At 37.8% G+C, this 25,276-nt stretch overlaps 1 protein-coding gene and 1 pseudogene across 3 annotated transcripts in view; one reads left to right on the top strand and one right to left on the bottom strand.

The window, feature by feature from the left end:
* PRKAA2 (protein kinase AMP-activated catalytic subunit alpha 2) overlaps positions 1-25,276 on the top strand; it is a 70,892-nt gene that overhangs the window by 6,577 nt on the left and 39,039 nt on the right. For all 3 annotated transcript variants that reach the window (XR_002344420.1, XM_021093564.1, NM_214266.1), the window contains 1 exon segment: positions 23,620-23,761. Coding sequence is in view for 2 of the 3 variants with exons in the window: in XM_021093564.1 (XP_020949223.1) it covers positions 23,620-23,761 (142 nt within the window). In the remaining variant the exon portion in view is untranslated.
* On the bottom strand, positions 844-3,375 carry LOC102158444 (annotated as a pseudogene).

Genomic DNA, 25,276 nt, shown 5'->3' with positions numbered 1-25,276 from the left:
TATGGAGGAGGTATAGTGAGGTACTAATATTCGAGGTACAATCTAAATAGTAAGAATGATGATGAAATCTTTCGTACTTGAGTCTGTTCACATTGCCATGGATCCAGTCAAGTTATTTTGCATATCTAGCCTGCTTTCTATCTTACAGGATACTGGGGAGGAGTAAGTGAGATAAAGTATGTGACACCCTAGTCCACCTGTCCGCACACCTAGTATATAATATTCCCATCCTCCTCCCCATCCAAAATGAAGAGGTTAGACCTTAAACTTTGAGAGGACTTTGTAAAGAAGTTAGTTTTTCTATCAGAATCCTTGTCAGCATGATTTTGAATTTCTCCCAAGTAATCTCTCTTTTCTGAAATAAACTTTATATTACTGGAAATATACATGAAATTTCATTTTTATTTAGTGTTCTTTGCATTGTGAAAAGTTACTTCTGAAGAACTGAAACCCCAGAAGGTAACCACAGCAAAAACATGCTATATGTTTTGTTTTGAAAATGATGATTCAAGGGCAGATTTGTAGACTTGTATCTTTTTTAGGAGATAGAAAGCAAATGCAGCTTCTGAAGGGGATTGTTCTAATTATTGCCTTAAAAAGTAAAGTTATACAAGTACAGTCCAGGACCTAAGACAAAGCACTGCTTTAAAACTAGGATGACTGAACAGTTAGTGGAAAAACAGCTGAAATAGGAAAGGGAAATGGCTTAAGAGTAATTGCAATTGGGACCGTGATCCATCTAGCCTTAAATGCTTTTGTTGTCTGACTATCTTGGCTCACAGAGTTTCCTTTTTTACCTTCCACAGTGTCTCCACTGAAATCTCAAAGTCATATCCCACAGAACTAAATAATAGTTGTCATTTTGCTAGGATTCAAAATTTCAATCCAGTAGCCATCAGGATCTGGAATAAATGCCAAGGCTTTCATTTACCATCATCAGGTTTCTTCACAAATTTGGCTCCTAGTTCTTCACATCTTCTACAAGCACCATGAACGTCAGGAAGAGCAGTTCCAATGGGACCAAATTCCCAAGGGTCTGAATTGCCACTGTGGTAACTCTGGCTGGCATCATCTTCAGTGCCCCAGTTGTGTGTCAGTCCAAGCATAGCTTTTCTGGAGAATGCCCACGCTACTTTTTCGTCTTTATCTTTTGGGATGTCATTTTTATCCTCATAAGCCAAGAGATAGAGTGAAAATGTCATAGTGGGAAAATCTAATTTTTGGAGTAGCGTCATTCTAAGAATTCTAGTATAAAAATCCAGCGACTTCTTAGGATCCTTAATTCGCAGCGTGGCCTGCTGCAAGAGAAAAATCCTTGGTGCTGGGATGTGGGTCAGAGCAGCAGCTGTGGGCAGCCCCGTTGTTAAGGCCGCCAGATATGGCCACACTGCTGTATCGTGGACAACCATCCCTGGGAATGTGGCCGATTCCCACACGCAGCCACCCCCTTAGCTGAAAATTTTAATTCCATTCCACTACTAGTTATATGAATTTGGGAAAATTATTAAACTTCTCTGAGCCTGTTTCCTCCTTTGTAAAATGGCAATAACACATGGCCTACCTACTTCCAAGAATTTTTTGAGAATTAAAAGGGTTGAGGTACATAAAATGACTCTAAAAAAGATAAACTAGGAGTTCCCATTGTGGCTCAGTGGGATAAGGACCTGACATAATGTCTATCAAGGATGTGGGTTTGATTCTTATCCTTGTTCAGTGTTAAGGATCCAGCTTTGCCTTAAGCTGCAGCACAGGTCGCAGGTTGCTGTGGCTGTGGCATACACCTTAGCTACAGCACCGATTTGACCCCTGGCCCAGGAACTTCCATATGTCCCAGGTCAGACATGAAAAAAAAGATAAATTGCTGTACAAATAGATGGTACTGCTGTGGAGATGACTAGATGCATGGCCATTGTGAATGGATCCTGTGCCCTGTGTGATGTGTTAATTAGTGTTGGCAGTGTTTAGAAATACTTTCAATTCTGATCACAACATTGAGACAGAGCCATAATAATCCGCCCCTATTTTTTGGTTGCCTGCATTGAAGAAAGTTCCTAGTGATTAATTCGTCTGTGCTATTTGATACTTGATTATTAATATTTATATTAAAAAGGCAGTATCCTTTTTGGTTAAGTTGTGAAATTCAGTTTTTTACCAATATGAAAAATGAATAAAATAAAAATGAAATGGAAATAAACTATGTATGTTCATGTAAGTTGTTAGCTGAACTGATTTTACTTTTGAAGAGTCAGATTCTAAACAATTGTTAAAACATACTTCCAAGTAATGAAGCCGTGTATTTTCTGAAATACTAGAACATTAGCGCTTGAATCAAAATCAGTTCAGTCAGATCTCTCAAACAACTAAGTAAATATTGTGCTATTTAGGGGTTTTGTTGTTTGTTTTTTGTTTTTGCTGATTTATATATCATTTTAATGATTTTTAGCATAGGTAATTTTTGTCCTTGATACCAAATGGATTTTGTTCATTTTGTGTAATCAGTTGATTGACTCTCAAAAGATATTTTTCCGTAGGAAACAATGTGTAAGTGATGGATAGATGCAGGTTAAGTCCATAAAGACAGCGTGGTATATAGTGAAGAGAGCACTGGGTTTGGAAGGCCTAGTGTGGAAGTTTGCTGTTGTGCGCCAGCTGTGCGGCCTTAAACCAAAGTCACTTGATCGCTGAAAAAGGGAATGAGACCATATTGTTATTTTACACTGTTGTGAGTAGCATATGAGAAAATGCAGGTGAAAAGCTACTCACAAATACTTAACTTGTATGTCCTTGGGTCCTCATATGTACTTAAACCTGTAATTAGCTGAATTCTGCGAATCTGTGATCTGGTTCTGAGAAAAGAATTTATTTGATGATGAGGAGGAAGAGTATACTATCTCCTTTTTAATTTTCCCCTGGTCTTCTTTCATGTTTCATTTGGATGTGTGCATTAAACGCTGATGCTCTGATGCTGCTCACCTGTCACCTTCCTCTATACACCATGTGTGTAGCTGCAAACACGTAGCAGATCCCAGATCCTGTGGTAGTAATCATAGAACGCTGGGAAGGCAAAGCTGAGCAGCAGGTGGTAGTTCTTATATACGGATCATTCTCAGGGTTCTTCTTACAGTAGAACCAAAATAATACATGAAGTTCATTTTTTTAAACTAAATATGCAGACTCCAAGCTAAAAAATGCCTTTCTACAAACTCCCTCCTAACATAGCTATGTAAATTAGGAAGAATTTTTGTAGCTGATCACATTCTGAGGAGATTACCTCAATTCCGTGGACTTTCTCCCTTTCCCATTCTGACACAGCACTGCTTTATCTAGTTTGCTTTGTAAGAACATGCCAAAACATTCACTCATCATGTGGTCCATGTTAGCTTTCCTTAAAGCGTTTTATACTGCTTCGTAATGATAAGATGGCCTCATTTATTCTTCTGAGATTCCTGTGGTTTGCTTGATGATAGGGAAAATATTTTGTAGAAAGGAGTTAATTTTTAGAAGCCAGGTAGATAATTTAATTGAAACTAGCAGAAGATCTAATTTCAAATCCTTTAAGAAATGATGAGAAAGTGGATGGCGAAAGACCCCTAAAATACTGAATGTGTTATGAAAATGAGAGCCAATCTTTGTTGTATATTAGATACAAATAAATATAAGCAAAAACACTGTGATCATGTTGAATAGATTTTTATTATTTGAACCATTGAAATGCATATGCAAAGCAATGTGTTTATTTTGAAATGTAGTGAACCATTTTATTTTTAGTATAGTGTTATTAAGGAAAGAATTTGAGGCAGCTCTTATCTCTGCTAATAATAGAAACCTTCTTCACCCCTTCAGGGGAGCAGTGTTCTTGCTTAAGTGGTGTCTTACAGTTAACAACATTTGCCTCTGATAAATGTTTCTGTATTTCTTTTGGTGGTGCCTTTTTTTTTTTTTGCTTTTTAGGGTCGCACTCAAGGCACATGGAGGTTCCCAGGCTAGGAGTGGAATCGGAGCTGTAGCCAGCGGCCTATGCCAGAGCCACAGCAACGCCAGATCCGAGCCGCGTCTGCCACCTACACCACAGCTTATGCCAACACCAGATCCTTAACCCCCTGAGCGAGGCCAGGGATTAAACCTGCAACCTCATGGTTCCTAATCAGATTCATTTTCGCTGAGCCAGAATTGGAACTCCAAGGCAAAGTCTTTTCTTTCTTTCTTTTTTTTTTTGGTCTTAGGGCCATACCCATGCCATATGGAGGTTCCCAGGCCAGGGGTTGAATTGGAGCTACAGCCGCCAGCCTACACCACAGCCACAGCTGCAGCCACAGCAACATGGGATCCAAGTTGACTCTGTTACCTATACCACAGCTCACGGTAGTGTTGGATCCTTAACCCACTAATCGAGGCCGGGAATTGAACCTGCGTCCCCATGGATGTTAGTCAGATTCGTTTCCACTGAGCCATTATGGGAACTCCTTGGTGGTGCCTTTGTTTTTAAAGTGTTAAAAATTCTTTTTAAGTTTGCCCTTAGTTTTATAAAAGAGCCTTTTTGTTTGTTTTTTTGACTATCCCTGCAGCATATGAATGTTCCCAGGCCAGAGATCAGACCTGTGCCATAGCAGTGAACTGAGTCACCACAGTGAAAACACCAGATCCTTTAACCTGCGGTGCCACAAGGGAACTCCTAAAACAGCTATTATTTAGGATAATCATATGATTAAAGATAAGCATCAAATCTTTCTATAATGTCTTTTACCCTGAATGCTAATGTATCAATTTATTAAAATACTTTTTAAGAATCTTTTTTCTTCATATTATTTTGTACATTTTATGCACTATTAAAAACACAATGGTCGTTCCCACTGTGGTGCAGTGGGTAAGGATCCAGCATTGCTGCAGCTGTGGCATAGGTCACAGCAGTGCCTCTAATTCAGTCCCTAGCCCAAGAAACTCGCATGGGCTGTGAGCGTGGCCAAGGGAAAAAAAAGCCCACAATGAGCAATATGTTGTTCTCATTTACTATCTCTCAATTTCTAAGTTATAAATTAGTTATGAGATAGTTACCTAGCTATCATAATTGGAAATTAATGGAATTAAATATTTGAATAACTGGGTCACCATGCTGTACAGTAGGAAAGAAAACGTGTCAGGGAAATAACAATAAAAAAATTGAAAAAATGTATGTATATGCCATACATTAAAAAAAACTTCTTGGAGTTCCCGTCGTGGCGCAGTGGTTAACGAATCCGACTAGGAACCATGAGGTTGCGGGTTCGGTCCCTGCCCTTGCTCAGTGGGTTAACGATCCGGCGTTGCCGTGAGCTGTGGTGTAGGTTGCAGACGCGGCTCGGATCCCGTGTTGCTGTGGCTCTGGCGTAGGCCAGTGGCTACAGCTCCAATTCAACCCCTAGCCTGGGAACCTCCATATGCCGCGGGAGCGGCCCAAGAAATAGCAACAACAACAACAACAACAAAAAAATTCTTACTTGGTAAATACTGTAAGTATGAATTAATTTCATTTTCATTTTTAATGTTTTGGAGTATAACTTGGTACTACATGTATTCCATAGTTGACTTTAGTTCTTCCAGAATTAGTTAATGGTAATAGAACCAATACATATTAAACATCTACCATGTTTAGTCATGTTGACTTTTAAGAACGTTATTTTTACCAGTGTTAAAAATGTGGCAATGATACTACAATAGATAATTTACTAATTTAAAACAAAGAGGGCATGTTCATCACAAATTTACTTAAATGATTCTTGCTTCACGTTTGAATTCTAAGTCAAATAAGATATGATGAATCCACATTTTACTCCAGTTTATACCAGGCCTCTTTAGAGCTCTAATTCACAGTTGACAGTGTAACAGTTTTGCTATATGCTATAAGCTTGATTTTAGCAAGAAATTTGACTTTGTGCCTTATGGTCTTTTTTGGACAAGATAAAGAAATGTACTCTGGATGGCTTATTGCTGCTGAGCAACTGTTCTCAAAGAATTCAGGTGTCATTGTCAGGGGAAATCTTGGACATTTACTCCATTTATTAAGTATAGTAAGAGTTCCTATTTGGGATAGTACAAAGCTAGATGATATAATTAATAGAGAAATCACAGAATCAGTTTATATTTATGTAGATTCTTTGGATTATTACGTAAAATTGAATGGGAACAGGTGTCAAATCTAGTCCTTAGGTTAAAACTGAAGACAAACAGGTGCATAAAAGAGTGGAACAGTTGATAGCCAGTTTCTAAGATGTTGAAGTTTTATCTGACCACAAGTTTTGCAAGTATATGAGTGCCTAAATTTAAAGATTGTTATTAGGTGGAAAATAATAGTTCTTTACTTTGTCTTAAGCTAAATCTTGACTATTGGTCTCAGTTCTTGGTTCCATAATTTGGAAGAAAAACTTAGCCGATTATATTTCATTTACAGAATGATCATTATAACTATAGGAGTTCAGAAAGTATGCCATATGAGATATAGTAAAGGATATTTTTCATACTATGAGAAAACATATTTTAAGTGATTGGCTGTTTTTAAATAGCTAAGGTACTGTCACATGGAAAAAGGGGTCACGCTTTCAAGGCTGAATCTGTGACTCTTGAGTGAATTCTTAAGGAGGTAAATTATAATCCAGAATAATGAGGATCTTTCTTTCAAGGAGACTGTCTAGGAGTAGTACAACTTGTACCACAATTCATTTATATTTCCGTTATTGACAGATTTACTTGGATACCAGGTGGATATCAAGATTGTTGCCATAAAATTTCTGGTTTGAATGGAAAGTCATTAATACCGAGTTCTCTTTAACTTTAATACTCTATTATTGCATATACTTTTTTTTTTTTCCTACTGTGGTTGGCTTCCATACTTGGCTATGACTTCTAACTTGTATCAAATCAACCTTCTAGTTAAGAACAATTAGAAAATATGAAGAAAATTAAGGCAGCTGGGACTTGACTGGTCGGTATCCCTATGAGGGGTAAAATGCATTGGAGTCAGTCTGATATTTCATTTGACTTTTCTCTTTGAGTCACTTGCTAATTTGTAAAAATAGTAACTGTAAGAAGCCAGAGAGCAGTGGCTAAAAGGGAGAAAAGTTAAGAAGATTTTAAATCCTGGGGAGACAACGGTTGGGGTTCACAGCTTATCAAGGAGGAGAGTCCCAGGTAACTAGTTGAGTGTTGGGTTGCAACCCTCTGAAGACTGAAATCGTTAGATTCACCCTAGTCCCAGATTTATTAAGATGATCTGCTTCCTATCTTTATTCTCTGGAGGAGAGTAAAATCAGGCAGACCCTCTTCAGTTTTTCACACACAATATTCAGCATTCTAGGAGACAAGGCCAAGACAGTAGAAACAAACTCCTAGGTGATTCAAATATTCAAGCAATCAGATAGGGACTTTAAATAATTGTGATGTCAGCATTATGATGGTGTGAGTTACTCTGTTTTTCTCTCCCCTTTAATTTGTAACTAATTGGACATGCATACTCCCCCCCCAAAAAAAAAACAACACTCCTGCGTAGCATACAAGGACACACAAGATAGCCATCCTTGTACCCGAAAGTGTGTGTGCTGGACTGCAGAAGAGGCTGTGGAGTTAGGGAGTGGTGACAGAATAGAGATGGTGGCAGCAGGTCTGGGAGTGGGCCAGCACAGAACTTTTTGACGGAGGAGATGAAGGCTGAGGGTGGTGAGTTGGTGTCTATCCAGCTGTGCATGCTGCAGCTGGACAGATCTGTTGCCTTCTCTGAGGAGCGACCTCATTGACTGGAGGAAGGAAAGGGAAATAGGCAGATGGAAAGAACTGAAGGAAAGCATCTCCTGCTGTTGGTGCTAGAATTCTGGCAAGAGGACTGCCCACAGGTTGCTTGGACCACTCCCCCAACCCCAGATTTGGGGATCCCTCTACTAGGCAGTGGGCACACCCAAAGCCCCAAGTGCTAAGTATACACCTTCCCCACTCTGCTGCCAGCCACCCTTCCCTCTTATTTTTCTCTGCCAGCTTTTTTTTTTTTTTTTTTTTTTTTTTTTTTCCCTCCTTAACGTGCACTCCCAACTGGTGATTAGTTAGCACTGGTAAGAGAAAAGGAAAAAAACCAAAAAAGCAAAAAACATGTGCTATACCGCCACCTTGTGGAAAACAAAAGGAAGGCTTCTAATTGCCAACTTAAATTGTTAGGAGCAGAGTAAACAAAGCTTTGCCTAAAGAAAGAAGGGCTACATCAAATTTGGAAGAAAGGCTCTTTTCATCAAACACCATGGAAACAGTCATTGTAATATGGTACCACAAAAAGAAAATGACAATTTCAATGGCCAAACCCAAGTACATGGAATATTGTGGTCTGATAGAGTTGAAAATAGCTGTTATGAAGAAATCAGTGAGCTATAAGAAAACTTAGGCAATACAATGATATCAGGAATAAAATTCACAAAAGGAGTGCTTTACCAAACAGTTTGAAATTCTAAAAAGGAAACAAATTGTGGAGCTAAAGAACTCAATAATGAGATGAAGAATTAGAATGCAATGGAAATAAAGCAGATCAGATAGAAGGAAGATTTAGCAAGCTTGAGGACAGAAATAAATAGATGATTCAGGTGATAGAGGAGAGAGAACTAAATTTTTTAAAAAGTGAAACCCTACAAGAACTCTCAGACTTCATTCATCTGATGAGTCAAAAAGAAGAGAGGGAAAAGGGAGCAGAGAGTGTACTAGAGAAATACCTGATTAATTTTAACACAAAAAGACATTCTTCAAAACACATTCTTTTTTTGTCTTTTGTCTTTTTAGGGCCACACATTATTTTAAAACTGTCAAAAGTCAATAATATAACTGTAAAGGCAGCCAAAGGAAAACAGACAGTAACCTACAAAGTTACCCTCATTAGGCTTCCAGCAGATTTCCTAGCAGAAACTCTATAGGCCAAGAGAGAGTGGAATGACATATTTAAGATATTGAAAGATAAAAGCTGCCAACCAAGCGTACTCAGTTTGGCAAAGTTATCCTTCATATATGAAGGAGAAATAAAGGCTTTCTCAAACCAAAGCTGAGGGAGCTCACCACCTTGCCTTATAAGACTTACTTTATAAGAACTGTTGAAAAGAGCTCTTCAAGCTGGAATGAAAAGATTACACAAATCTCTGGTTAAGATGAGAATCAAAAAACTAACTTAGAATATTAAACTCTTAATTATAATACAAAGGTTAAAGGAAAAGAACTAAAGCTACCACAGCTTGTAATCACAGAATAAAAGGATAATTTGTGATGTAAGAAATGTGAAGAGGAAAGAGTAAAAGAATGGAACCTTTATAGGCAAATGAAGATAAATTGCTATCAGCAGAAAAAGGACTATTTTATCTATTAAAATTTTATGTAAGTCTATTGATAACCACAAACAAAAATATAGAGTGGAGAATGAAAAAAAGGGGGCGATTGAGCAAATCACCATGAAAAATCACCAATTTACAAAGGTTGACAGAAGAAGGAGGAAAAAAATGGAGAGATAAAATAATGGAAGTAAGATAAAATGGCAGTAATAAATTTCTTTTTCTTTAATTTTTTAAAATTTATTTATTTTTTTTGTAAATTTCTTACATATAAGTAATCACCCTAAATGTAAATGGATTGACCTCACCAGTCCAAAGGCACAGATTGGCCAGATGGATTTAAAAAAAAAAAAAAAACCAAACTACAGGGGACTTCAGCTCTAAAGACACGCAGAGGCTCACAGTGAAAGGATGGATGATGCTAGTCCAAGCAAATGAAAATCAAAAGAAGGGGACAAAGCCATTTTTATAGCAGACAAAATAGACAAATCAAAAAGTATAATGAGACAAAGAAGGTCATTGTACAATGATAAAGGGATCAGTATATAAAAAAGATATAACAAATGTAAATTCATATATTCCCAACATGCAAGCACCAAAGTGTATTAAGCAAATAATAACCAATCTTAAGGGAGAAATAATATAATAATTGTAGGGGATTTTAGTATTACACTGTCAACAGATCATAGAGATAAATTCAACTAGGAAATACTGGAATTGAATCACACTTTGAAACAGATGGACCAATAGAGAATATTCTACCTAACAGCAGCAGAATACACATTCTTCTCAAGTGCACATGGGACATTCTCCAGGATAGATGATAGGCCACAAACCAAATCTTAGCAAATTTGAAATCATACCATTTTCTCTGATTGCAGTGGTATGAAACCAGAAATCAACAACAAGAAGATACAAGATCTAGAAATATATGAAAGCTAAACAACACTTAAAAGCAACCATTGGGAGCTCCCATTGCGGCTCAGTGGTTAACCTGACTAGTAACCATGAGGTTGCGGGTTCAATCCCTGGCCTCACTCAGTGGGTTAAGGATCCGGCATTGCCGTGAGCTATGATGTGGGTTGCAGACGTGGCTCAGATCCCATGTTGCTGTGGTTATGGTGCAGGCTGGCAGCTACAGCTCCAATTCGACCCCCGGCCTGGGAACCTCCATATGCCATGAGTGTGGCCCTAAAAAAAAAAGACAAAAGACAAAAAACCCCAACAACAACAACAAAAAGCAACCATTGGGTCAAAGAAGAAATCAAAAGGGAAGTAAAAAATTATTTTGAGATAAATGAAATATAGTATGTCAAATATTGTGAGATGCAGCAAAAGCAGTGATGAGAGGAAAGTTTATAGCAATAAACACATATATTAAGACATTAGAGGAGATCCTTTATGGCATAGTCAGTTAAAGAGCCAGCATTTTCAGGAGTTCCCGTGGTGGCGCAGTGGTTAACGAATCCGACTAGGAACCATGAGGTTGCGGGTTCGATCCCTGCCCTTGCTCAGTGGGTTAACGATCTGGCGTTGCCGTGAGCTGTGGTGTAGGTCGCAGATGCTGCTCAGATCCCGTGTTGCTGTGGCTCTGGTGTAGGCCAGTGGCTACAGCTCCAATTAGACCCCTAGCCTGGGAACCTCCATATGCCGTGGGAGCAGCCCAAGAAATGGCAAAAAAAAAAAAAAAGACAAAAAAAAAAAAAAAAAAAAAAAAAACCCAGCATTTTCAGTGCAGTGGCTTAGGTTGCTGCTATGTTGCAAGTTTGATTCTTGGCCCAGGAACTTCCATGTGGCATGGGTACAGCAAAAAGAAAAGAAAGAAATTAGATCTCCAATAGACAACCTAACTTTATACCTAAGGGATTTTAAAAAGAAGAGCAAATTAAGCCCAAAGTTAGAAGAAGGAAGGAAATAATAAAGATCAGAATGGTAATCAATGAATAGAGACCAGAAAACCAATAGAAAGGATCAGTGAAACTCAGAGCTAGTTCTTTGGAAAGATAAACAAAATTGACAAAACTTTTTGTTAGATTAAGGGAAAAAAAAGTCAAATAAGTAAAATTAGACATGTAAGAAGAGAGAACTGAATTCAGAAATACAGAATCATAGAAGACTATTATGAACAAATTATATGCCAACTGATTACATCACCTAGAAGAAATTGATGCATTTTTAGAAACACACAACCTATTAAGACTGAGTCTGTATTGGAATCCTAGCTACAACAATTAGGAAAGACAAAGAAAAGGCACCAAATCAGGAAGGAAAAAGTAAAATTATCACTATTTGCTGATGATATGATCTTAAATATAAAAAATCCTAGAGTTAAAAAAAACCCTTGGAATTAATTTCATTCAAGTGGCAGGATACAAAATCAACATACAGAAATCAGTTACATTCTTTTTCACTAATGACGAAACATCTGAAATAAAACTTTCATTCACAGTAGTAGAAAAAACCAAAATGTTCAGAAGTAAACTTATCCAAGGAAATGAAAGCTCTATACAGTGAAAATTTTGATCCTTCGCTGAAATTAAAGACAAACAAATGGAAATACATCTCGTGTTTATAGATTGGAAGAATTAATATGATTAAAATAGCCATACTATCCAAAGCCACCTACAAATTTCTTACAATCGCCATCAAAATACCAAAGGTATTCTTCGCAGAAGTAGAAGAAAATCTTAAAGTTTATGTGGATTCACAAAAACTCTGAAAGGCCTATCCTGAGGAAATGCTAGGGAAAAAATAAAGCTAGAGGTATCACCCTTATGAATTTCAGACTGTGCTACAAAGCTGTAGTAATCAAAACAGTATGTTTCTGGCATAAAAATAAACACATTGAGCAATGGAACAGAACAGAGAGTCCAGAATTAAATCCCAGTGTACATGGTCAGCTAGTATGTGACAGAAACCAAGGATACCCAGTGGGGAAAGGATTGTCTCTTCAACCAATTGTGCTGGTAAAACTGGAGGAACACATGGAGGGTAAGGAAATTGGAACCTTCTCTCATAAAAATTAACTCAGAATGGATTAAAGACTTAAACATAAGACTTGATACTGTAAAATCCCTAGAAGAAAATGTGGAGAAGCAGCAAGTTACTGGTCTTAGCACTGATTTTGGACATGAGGCCAAAAGCACACAAAAACAAAAATCAACAAGTGGGACTGCATCAAGTTTAATAGCTTCTGTACAGCAAAAGAAGCCTTCTGTTAACAAAAGGAAGACAACCTATAGAATGGAAGAAAAACCTTGCAAACCATATATCAGATACTGGGTTAATCTCCAAAAACCTCTGTCATCTTAGTAAGAAAACAATTCAGTGAACATATGGACAGAAGAATAAATAGACTTTTTCCCAAAGAGCACATGAAAATTGCAAACATATATGAAAATATGCTCAATGTCACTAATAGGGAAACACAAAACCACAGTGAGATGTCACTTTACACCTTTCATAATGACCGTCATTGAGAAGACAACAAAGTAGGTGCTGGTGAAGATGTGATGAAGATGAAACCCTTATACATTGTTGGTGGGAGTATAAATTGTTCCAACCACTGTGGAAAATGATGTGGATCTTCTTCAAAGCATTAAAAGTAAATCTACCATATGACCCAACAATTCCCCTTCTAGGAATACACCCAAAGGAAAAGAGGATTTTGATGGTATATATGCAGTCCCATTTTTACCACAACGTTTTTCATAGTAGCAAAAATGTGGAAATAACCTAAATGCTCATCAACAGATGAATGACTGCAAAAGGAGTTCCTGTCATGCTCAGTGGAAATGAATCTGACTAGCATCCATGAGGATGCAGGTTCAATCCCTTGCCTCATTCAGTGGGTTAAGGATCCAGCATTGCTTTGAGCTGTGGTGTAGGTCGCAGACACGGCTCAGATCCCACATTGCTGTGGCTATGGCGAAGGTTAGCAGCTACAGCTCTGATTCAACCCCTACCCTGGGAATCTCCATATGCCACAGCTGCAGCCCTAAAAAAAAAAAGCAAAAAATGTGATTAATAAGTTCATAATGGAAGGAGTTTCCTGGTAGCTCAGTGGGTTAAGGATCTGGAATTGTCACTGCTGTGGCCTGCGTCACTCCTGTGGCATTGGGTTTGTTTCCTGGCCCCAGATATTCTGCATGCCATGGGCACAGCTGAAAAAAAAAATATGTTCAAGTTGCAAAATTTTAGCTGAGAACAGGAATCTATATTAAAAAAAAAGAAATTCTATTACTGAAAAATATAATAATTGAAATAGAACTCTATGGATGGATGGTTTAATAGATTCTGTTGAAGAGAGAATTGGTGAACTAGAAGATAGGTCAGAAGATGGTATAGACTAAAGTGTTGAGAAACAAAATGATGGAAAGTGTAAGAGACATGAGAACACAGTGAAAACGCTAACATGTGTTATTGGAACCTGCAGAGAAAAAAATTGCAGGCTTAAGATTTTTTTTCCTTTGGAAAGATGACCTCAGGTTTACCTTCTTTTAGTATAGTTTCTCTTAGATATCACAAGATAAATGTGATATTTCAGTTCTGATACTAAACAACAGTATTTATTGTGAAATTACCTGTGATTGATGAATTACATCCGGACTGAGAGGATTATGGAAGCACATGTTATACTCTAAGGAACTGCATTACTGCAACATTGTTTTACCAGCATAACATTTGTAGGAAACTAGACCTCCAGCTTCTCTTTATGATGTCTCTTCTAACAACAACTCAGTGTACCCTTTGTTTAGGGCTTAGCTGCATGCATGAGCTGTAGTTCCATGTGGTTATGAGTGCTGCAGTGGATTGTGTCCAGCTACAGTTTAGTCTGGCTTATGTAATTGACTAAGGGCTTGGGAAGTAGGAACTGGATGTTTTAAGGACTCCTGATAAAGATGCTGTTGATATTGCCATACTGATACTATGTTTCCAGTCCTAAATCCTTCCCAAAAGTTAATTAAAATTGGCATTAAGGTTACTTCTGGAGTTCCCGTCGTGGCGCAGTGGTTAACGAATCCGACTAGGAACCATGAGGTTGCGGGTTCGATCCCTGCCCTTGCTCAGTGGGTTAACGATCCGGTGTTGCCGTGAGCTGTGGTGTAGGTTGCAGACGCGGCTCGGATCCCGCATTGCTATGGCTCTGGCGTAGGCCGGTGGCTACAGCTCCGATTCGACCCCTAGCCTGGGAACCTCCATATGCCGCGGGAGCGGCCCAAGAAATAGCAACAACAACAACAAAAAGACAAAAAGACAAAAAAAAAAAAAAAAAAAAAAAAAAAAGATTACTTCTTACCGTGCCCTCTGAATGTGAATGTCATTCCGAACCCAAGACCACTGATGCTATGCAGAGAAGGCACTTTGACAGTTTCAGAAGAAGGGAGAGGGAGTGGGACGGAAGCAATACTTGATGAGAAAATGGGGAAAAATTTTCCAAAAGTGATAAACACATCTAGCCACAGATTCAGAAGATCTATGAACCCTATGCAGAGTAAACACAAGAAAACCATTCTGAGGCACATTATTGGAAAAACTGCCCAAAACTGGGTTTGTTCGTTTGTTGCTTGAGATTCTCCTATACTTGAGTGGATTGCATCCGTCAATGCAGAGATGGGGGTGGGGCCAGTAATGTGAAGAGAAAATCTTAAAGTAGAAAAAGATATAAAAGGCATATTGTCTTCAAGGAACAAAAATAAGCTGACTTTCAACAAAAACAACGAAAGCAAGGAAAGAGTCGAATGGTATCTCCAGAGAGGTGAGAGAAATGAACTGCCAACATATAGTTTTGTATCCAGCAAATATATTCTTCAAAAATAAAGGCAAAATACATTTTTAGGTAAACCCAAACTGAGAGAATTTGTTTCCAGCAGACCCACAGTAAAGGGAATACCAAAGGGAAGTCTTCAGGCAGAAAAAAATGATGCTTTCCCAGATGGAAGCAAGGGTGCAAGAAGAAAGGAAGACCATCGGAAAGGGTGAATATATGCACAACTAAATAGATACTGGCTATGTCAAGTAATGACATCTTGTTAGATTTAAAATATACTTAGGACTAAAATACAACAGAAAAAGTGGGAGAGGAAAAACAGTTCAAGTGTTCTAAAGTACATGCATTTCTACAAAATGGTAAAAACATTCTGTTAGAGTCTAGTAAATCCAAGATGAATGTTGTAATCTGCAGGGTAGCCACTAAAATGAACACCTAAAAGTGCTAGAGATGAAAAAGTTTTCTGTTTTTTGTTTGGAAGGGAACTTTAAATCATTTCACAATTCTTCTTTAAAGCGAAATCCTATGGAAGTTCCATTGTGGCTCAGCAGTAACCAATCTGACTAGTTAGTATCCATGAGAGTTCCATCTTGGCCTCACTCAGTGGGGTTAAGCATCCAGCTAACAGCTGCAGCTCCAATTCGACCCCTAGCCTGGGAATTTCCATATGCCATAGGTGTGGGCTTAAAAAGCCAAAAAAAAAAAAAAAAGCCTATGGAACATAAAGTTATATTCAGTAAATATATTTGACAACAACAGTTACTCAGGTGGGCAGTTAATGGGCATAGAGGGGAAATGATTGAAGCCAGGAAAGGAAATGGAAAAAGAGGTAGACAAAGCATGTAGAATAAGAGAAAGAAAAAGAAGAGACACTTGAGGAAGGACCAAAGTTGAAACTATAAGAAGGGGGTGGTTTAAGAAGCTTTGGGAGTATTTCTGGAAGGTTCTGTTCATCTGGAGCGAGAACTTAATATGAACTTTTTAAAGAATTTTTTATTTCTGACCGGAATTTTAATACCTTCTCCAGCACTTTAAAAATAAAAATAATCTCTTCTATACCAGAAAACTTTTTACCATGACTATGTAAATGATTCATCTTAAATGATATTGAAAAAAAAAATAGTTTCCTGGTGGTATAGCAGTTAAAAGGATCTGGCATTGTCACAGCTGTGGCTCAGGTCATTGTGGTGCAAGTTTGGTTCCTGGTCCAGGAACTTCTGCATGGTGTGGGCAAAGCAAAAAGAAAAAAAAATTCTGTGAAAACTAAGTTGATTCTCCTATGGAATTCTTTATTAGGTTTTAAAGAAGTACTTTAAAGTTATAATCCAAGCCAATATAAAGATGAGTTTTAAAAATAAAGCAGAATACAGCATATTATTTAATCATTTCTCAAAGGAATTAGCTGTAGAACAAGTCTTTGCTGAAAAATCACATCCTCAGGCCTTTCCTGATCTATTTAATATAGCCTATTTCCCCACTTCCACCCCAGTCATTGGTACTCTGCTCAATTTTCATTTTCTGTCGTTGTGTGTGTGTTTACTGTTTATATTCTTCACCAGAATGCAAGTTCATTTATACCTGCATTTTCAGCATTTGGAGCAATGCCCAGTACACAGTAGACATTCAGAAAATACTTTTTAAATGTATGAATTAACAAGTGCTCAGGCTAACAGGAGGTAAAAACAACTAAGAGAAAAAAGGTTTTCAAGGATAGTTTTTGCTGCCCTTATTCCCTCAGTAAAAGTATAGTGCATGTTACATATTATGGGATTGTTTTGGTCCATGTTTTGTTTTCTTGACATGAGGCAGCTCTTGAGAAACAACTTACATATATCTGCTCCATCCCAAAGGCCACAGCCCCAACCCCAGCCTGCATCTTCACTGAACACAGCAGTTCTCCTTCCTTGATTATTCTTCACACTGTCCCTCCATCCTTAGTCAACACCACTAGTCTCAATGCCTTTACTGTGTCTTGGTTTCTCAGCTGACATGCCGGAAATAAAAAGGTAAACGTGCAAGTAAACACTCTTGATATGTTAGAATTGAGAGTGCCTGGTTAGTGGGAGGTAAAGTAATGTGAGCTTTGAGCGTGGGTGGTGGAGGCAAATAAACCATTTTGCTACTCATTGTTCTCTAATTCCTAGTTCCTTCATCTGCAAACTGGGGATGAAAATGTTTACTTTTATTTATTTTTCTTTTACAGTGATTTTTATTTTTTCCATTATAGCTGATTTACAGCATTCTGTCAGTTTTCTGCTGCACCACAAGGTGACCAGTCAAACATACATGTGTACATTCTTTTTTCTCACATTATCATGCTCCATCACAAGTGACCAGACATAGTTCCCCGTGCTATACAGCAGGATCCCATTGCTTATCCATTTCAAAGGCTGTAGTTTGCATTTATTAACCCCAAGTTCCCAGTCCCTCCTACTGCCTCCCCCTCCCTCTTGGCCACCACAAGTCTGTTCTCCAAGTCCATGATTTCCTTGTCTGGGGAAATGTTCATTTGTGCCCTATGTTAGATTCCCGATATATGTGAAGTCATATGGTATTTGTCTTTCTGACTCACTTCACTTAGTATGAGAGTCTCTAGTTCCGTCTATATTACTGAAAATGGCATTATTTTGTTGTTTTTTAGGGTTGAGTAGTAGTCCCTTGTGTATATATACCACATCTTAATCCAATCATCTGTCGATGGACATTTAGTTTGTTTCAATATCTTGGCTATTGTGAATAGTGCTGCAATGAACATGTGGGTGTATGTGCCTTTTTTTTTTTTTTTTTTTTTTTGTCTTTTTGCTATTTCTTGGACCGTTCCCGTGGCATATGGAGGTTCCCAGGCTAGGGGTCCAATCGGAGCTGTAGCCACCGGCCTACGCCAGAGCCACAGCAACGCGGGATCCGAGCCGCATCTGCAACCTACACCACAGCTCACGGCAACGCCGGATCGTTAACCCACTGAGCAAGGGCAGGGACCGAACCCGCGACCTCATGGTCCCTAGTCAGATTCATTAACCACTGCGCCATGACGGGAACTCCGTATGTGCCTTTTTAAAGGAAAGTTTTGTCTGGATATATGCCCAAGAGTGAGATTCCTGGATCATATAGTAGTTTTATGTTTAGTTTTCTAAGGCACCTCCATACTGTTTTCCATAGTGGTTGTACCAATTTACATTCCCACCAACAGTGCAGGAGGGTTCCCTTATCTCTACACCCTCTCTGACGTTTGTTATTTGTGGATTTATTAATGATGGCCATTCTGATGGTGTGAGGTGGTACCTTATGGTAGTTTTGATTTGCATTTTTCTAGTAATCAGTGATATTGAGCACTTTTTCATGTGCCCGTTGGCCATCTGTGTATCTTTGGAGAAATGTCTATTCAGGTCTTTTGCCCATTTTTCTATTGGGTTGTTGGCTTTTTTTGCTGTTGAGTTGTATAGGTTGTTTGTGTATTTTAGAGATTAAGCCCTTGTCAGTTTCTTCATTTGAAACTGTTTTCTCTCATTCTATATGTTGTCTTTTTTTTTTTTTTTTTTTTTAATGGTTTCCTTTTCTGTACAAAAGCTTGTCGGTTTGATTAGGTCCCATTGGTTTATTTTAGCTTTTATTTCTGTTGCTTTGGGAGACTGACCTAAGAAAACATTTGTAAGGTTGGTATCAGAGAATGTTCTCTTCTAGGAGTTTGATGGTGTCTTGTCTTATGTTTAAGTCTTTAAGCCATTTTGAGTTTATTTTGGTGCATGACATGAGGGTGTGTTCCAGTTTCACTGGTTTGCATGCAGCAGTCCAGTTTTCCCAGCACCACTTGCTGAAAAGACTGTCTTTTTCCCATTTTATTTCTTGCTCCTTTGTCGAAGATTAGTTGACCGTAGATGTCTGGGTTATTTCTGGGTTCTCTGTTCTGTTCCATTGGTCTGTCTGTCTCTTTTGGCACCAGTACCACATTGTCTTTGTGGCTTTGTAATATTGCCTGAAGTCAGGGAGAGTTATGCCTCCTGCTTGATGTTTGTTCCTCAGGATTGCTATGCCTCCTGCTTGATGTTTGTTCCTCAGGATTGCTTTGGCAATTCTGGGTCTTTTGTGGTTCCATATAAATGTTTGGATTGTTTGTTCTAGTTCTGTGAAAAATGTCATGGGTAATTTGATAGAGATTGCATTGAATCTGTAGATTACTTTGGGTAGTATGGCCATTTTAATGATACTAATTCTTCCAGTCCAGGAGCATGGAAGATCTTTCCATTTCTTTGAATCCTCTTTAATTTCTTTGATTAATGATTTATAGTTCTCAGCATATAAGTCTTTCATCTCCTTGGTCAGGTTTATTCCCAGGTATTTGATTTTTTGGGGGGGTGCAATTTTAAAAGGTATTATATTTTTGTATTCTAATAATGTTTACTTTTAGAGTTCTGGGGAATAAATAAGATTTGTATATAAGGTGCCTATAGTACTTGTTTAATCAGTGGTGTATATCAAAAGGAGAATTCTTTTTCTTCCTGTTGAGAACTGTCCTTTAAAGAACTTTGAGGGAAGAGAAGTTTGGAGAAAAGCGATGAGACTGTGTTCTCTTTCTCCATGGGTGAAGAAAGGAGGCTTGTGTTATTTTGGCAGGAGTCTGGTGAAGGTAGTGGTCAGAACGTATGTGCATCATGTGACTCTCCTGACTCCCAGAATGAAGGCTCTTGGTACAAATGAGTAAGGGTGGCTAAAGCCAGACGAAGCCCTGCTTGTTGACATACACGATGTCTCTTGGCTCTAGTAGCCTAGGTATGAGTATAGTGTCATCCAAACGTTCTTCTAACTTTTTTTTTCTTTTTATGGCCATACCTGTGGCACATGCAAGTTCCCAGGCTAGGTGTTGGTGTGGCCTATGCCATAGCCATAGCAACACCAGATCAAAGCCGCATCTGTGACCTGTGGTACATCTTGCGGGCTGTATCCTTAATCCATTGAGTGATGCCAGGGATTGAACCCACATCCTCACAGACGCTATGTCGGGTTCTTAACCTGATGAGCTGCAATAGGAACTCCTGAACTTTTTTTATTGAATTGTTCCACAAATGTAAAGCAGTACATACATTCTAAGTTATATCTTACCTGAATCCTCAGTGAATTTTCAGATTGAACATAGCCTTACAACCACTATCGAAAGGCACAAAAAATGACCAATATTGCACAAGCCCCCCACTTTGTGCCCCATTTTAGTTACTGTTTATGTTCTCCACCCTCACGAAGGGTAACCACTCTCCATGGATTAGTTTCATCTGTTTTTGAACTTCATAGAATTATTATTATTATTTTTTTTTGGTCTTTTGTCTTTTGTTGTTGTTGTTGCTGCTATTTCTTGGGCCGCTCCTGTGGCATATGGAGGTTCCCAGGCTAGGGGTTGAATCGGAGCTGTAGCCACTGGCCTACGCCAGAGGCACAGCAACTCGGGATCCGAGCCGCGTCTGCAACCTACACCACAGCTCACGGCAACGCCGGATCGTTAACCCACTGAGCAAGGGCAGGGACCGAACCCGTAACCTCATGGTTCCTAGTCGGATTCGTTAACCACTGCGCCACGACGGGAACTCCTGAACTTCATAGAATTATTATGTTTGAAGGTGAGATTTATCCATGTCCTTGCATGCAGTTTTAATTTATTCATTTCCGTTGCTGAAGAGTATTACATTAAGACTATACCATTATTTATCTATCTGTTACATATAGGCATTTGGTAGTTTTTACTTTTGAGTTTTTGTGACTCGTGCTGCTATTAAACATTCTTGGGGGGTTCCCTGGTGGTCTAGTAGTTAGGACTCTGTGCTTTCACTGCTGCAGCCCTGGTTCAGTCCCTAGTCTGGGAACTGATATACCACATCAAGTCACTACATGTTGTGTGGCCAAAAAAAAAAAAAAAAAATCATGTACATGTCTTTTTTCTATTTATAATGTGTTTCTATTTTAGATAAACATATTTAAAGTCATATCATATATAAACAAGAAACACTGCTTTTTTTTCTACTTCAGATTGTAGATTTTTATCATTATTAGGGCTGTTTTTTGAATCATATGCAGTAGTGTTCTAGAATACCATATTCATTTCCATTTAAAGTATTTTGAATCTCTGTGCAATACTCTAATAGGTACCCACTAGTGTAACATTAGAGCTTTGGGTATTTTTCGTTTGTCATATACCGTTATACTTAGTAACATCACAGTGTTGTGGCCATACAGTATACTGCTTTTTAAGTGATCTTTAAAAGGCGTATTTAGGGTGATTGTTCCACTTTTGTAGTATGAATTTATTCTCCAGGAATAATGATCCTATTGCCATATCCATGACAAATATCTTTTTTTAAAAAAACTGATTGCGTAAGGAGTTTTCTCTCAGGTAATGAATGGCACCTGTTTAGACAAATGTCTTTCATACATAGTCATTTGTTTAAAATAATTTAGAAAATGCCTTCTTAATACGAAAGATTTATGAGAACTGGATTTTGAGAAGAATCTCTTTTCTGAAGTATAACTTTTGGTTAAGAAATCAAATTATAATTGAAATATATGGTATATCTTTGAGAAAAGGATTTTCTTGTATTCTTTTTCGTCCAAGTGCTGTTTCTAGTCTGTTTACCCATGGCACGTTGCTGTTGTCATGGGCATGCTGTGGTATTGTATAGCATTGTGGTTTTAATTTACATTCCCTGCTGACTGATAATTTTGAGCTTTTTTAAATTTTTTTTTTTTTTTAAGGGCCATACCAATGGCGTATGGAAGTTCCCAGGCTAGGGGCCAAATTGGAGCTACAGCTGCTAGCCTACACCATAGCCACAGCAACACCAGATCCCAGCCGCACCTGCAATCTACACTGCACCACATGGCAACGCTGGATCCCTGACCCACTGCGCAAGGCCAAGGATTGAACTTGCGTCCTCATGGACACTTGTTGGGTTCATTACTGCTGAGCCATAATGGGAGCTCCTATTTCTTCATTTTTAATGACAGACATTCTAACAGATGTGATGTGATATTTAATTGTGGTTTTGATTTGCGTTTGCCTGGTGATTAGTGATGTTAAGCTCCTTTTCGTGTACTTGGCCCTTTGTATACCTCCTTTAGCAAAATGTTTATTCTGTTCCTCTGTCCCTTTTTAAAATAATTTGTTTGTTGATGGTTTGTTGTGCAGAAACTTTTTAATTTAATTTAATCTCACTTGTTTTTGTTTTTGTTGCCTTTGCTTTTCTTTTTTCTTTTTTCTTTTTTTTTTTGTCTTTTTGCCATTTCTTGGGCCGCTTCCGCAGCATATGGAAGTTCCCAGGCTAGGGGTTGTATCGGAGCTGGAGCCACCGGCCTATGCCAGAGCCACAGCAACGCAGGATCTGAGCTGCGTCTGCAACCTTCATCACAGCTCACAGCAACGCTGGATCCTGAGCAAGGGCAGAGATCGAACCTGCAACCTCATGGTTCCTAGTCGGATTCGTTAACCACTGCGCCACAACAGGAACTCCGCCTTTGCTTTTCAAGTCCAAAAAGTCATGATGAATATCAAGGAGCTTACCGTGTTTTCTTCTAGAAGTTTTATGGCTTTTGGTTTTAAATTTAAGTCTTTAATTCATTTTGAGTTGACTTTGGTGTAATGTGTAAGATAGGGATCTATTTTCATTCTTTTTTCCTCATTGTACATTCTTGTTTCCTTTGTCATAAATTAATTGACCTTACATCCATGAGTTTATTTTTGGGCTCTCTATTCCATTCCATTGATCTCTTTTTCTGTTTTTATACCAATACTATGCTGTTTTGATTACTATAGTTTTGTAATATATTTTGAAACCAGGAAGTGCGATATGTGTGTTCAGGACACTGTGGTGTATACTTCCTGGGAGATTCAGATGAATACTGATTGTCTTATTCAAGAAGGGTATGATTTGTCAAAAACACAAGTATTTATTATAGCCTAAAAATGGTAAATGACACTTGAGCTTTCTAAATATACTGTAAGAGTTTTAAAGAAGTAGAGATTCCATCAAAGAGGAAGAAAATTAGAAAGCTTTATAGAAAAGGCCAAAAAGAAGGGGTACATGTAGATTTTCTGATGAAATGGTAATTAAACTTGTTATGAGTTTTAATTTAATTATGAGTTATTATAGCAATTATTTGTTCTTCAATAATGTATGACTGGGTTAACCAGAAGGGGACAAAGAATGAGATTAACAAAACATAGTAAATTGTATTCTGTCCAGAAGATGTTTCAAATTTGATTATACTTTTAGGTGGGAATGTGGAATTCAGTAATTTTTCCACAAATAGTTAATTAACATCACTAAGCTAGGTGGTGATACAGAAGACTAAGATACAGTTTCTTTCCTTAAGGAATGTATACTCCAGTGGAAGAGACAGACATGAAAAGAGATATCTTTAGTTCTATGAAATAAATTATATCAAAGTGGTATACATGAATAAAGAAATTTGGGGTTACAGTGGAAGGATGCATGAATAAACGATTACATTACTATGACAACAGGTTTTTTCCCTTTTTCTTTTCTCTAGTTGGAGAACATCAACTGACAGGCCATAAAGTGGCAGTTAAAATTTTAAATAGGCAGAAGATTCGCAGTTTAGATGTTGTTGGAAAAATAAAACGAGAAATTCAAAATCTAAAACTCTTCCGTCATCCTCATATTATCAAACTGTAAGTATTTTTGCATTTGATAATATAAAAGATGAAGTGTCTTAAAATATTATATTTCAATTTATAAATAATAATTTTCAGTTAAACTTTTATAAAAATACAGTTTTTCGTGTTTATATTTAGCAAGCATTAATTCATTTAACCTCCATCAATCCTTTTTTGCATACTTCTGGTTCAGAGCTAAAAATGTAATTTACGTTGCCTCTTCTTTGTCATATTCATGTTGAAGATCATTTAGGACTGCTGAATTCTAGACTTGCTGTTTCTAGAATTATTTTGTAATATTGTTCTAGTTACTTCAAGTTAGCATATCAGGATTTTTTTTTTTTTTTTGAAAAGGTGGAAAGTAGCAGTTAAAGATTATCTGCCATAGTATTACTTGCAAAACTGCAATCATTATTTTGATTACTTATAGTAAAGCTCTTAGGAAGGCAAATGAATTTTTTTTTTTTTTTTGGATAAGATAGGCTGCAAAATTAGAAGGTAAGTAAATTGAGATTAGTAATAAGCTAATTAAATTGAAAGATAAAAATTTAAAATTGACTATATCCATAGACGGTTTAAACATTAAGTGTGCCATAGTGTTGTTCCTTTACATAATTTGGGGGCAGCGTTTAATACTTTTGCAAAAATATAATGTGCTAAACGCTGAAAACTGTATTTTTATCTTAAAGCTTGGATAGAGTTTAATAAAAGCTTTTTTTCATTGAATGCCTGATAATGGCTAGAAACTGTATTGACCATTTTACATATATAATTTCACTTCATCCTAAGGTGGTAGTATTATGCTCATTTTTAAATATAAGAAAATCATGTATCTCTTTGTCCCAGGTCAAATAGCTGTAAATTGCAGAGCTAGTAGTTGAGTTCATACCTGATTCCAAATGCTATGCTGTTAATCTCTACTCTGATACTAAGAAAACTGGGAAGAAACATGGTATTATTATCTTTCAGTCTTTGTTTGCCAGTTCATACATTATAATTAGACATTAGATTTAGCCTAAACTTTGTTAGTGAGCAATCTTTGGATGTCAGGAACGACTTGGTATCCCTCATAACAAGGCTGCCTAGTAGCTGTGGTAGACAGTTGTGCCCCCATCCCCAAGATGCCGTTGTTTCCAGTGAATACGTTATATTGTATGGCAGAGGAGAATTAAGGTTGTAGGTGGATTTAAGGTTGCTAGTCAGCTAACAATAGGAAGATTTTCCTAGGTTATCTGGGTGGGCCCAGTGTAATAACAGTGATCATTTAGTGTGGAAGAGGAGCTCACAACCAGAGAAGAGATTTGAAGACGGAAGCAAGCTTGAAGTGATGGGATGTGGGAAGGACTCAGGCTCTGCCTGGCCTTGGAGATGGAGGAAGAAGGGGAGCCATGAACCAAGGAAGGTGGTTTCTCTTTAAGAGTTGGAAAAGACAAAGAAGTGGATTTACCCTAGAGCCTCCAGATGGCAATGCAGCTCCGTTCTCCTTGATTCTAGCACAGTGAGGCATGTATCAGACTTCTACCCTATGAA

This window comes from Sus scrofa, chromosome 6, assembly GCF_000003025.6.
Source record: "Sus scrofa isolate TJ Tabasco breed Duroc chromosome 6, Sscrofa11.1, whole genome shotgun sequence".
Lineage (NCBI taxonomy): Eukaryota > Metazoa > Chordata > Mammalia > Artiodactyla > Suidae > Sus > Sus scrofa.
This window is presented reverse-complemented; position numbering and strand designations above follow the sequence as displayed.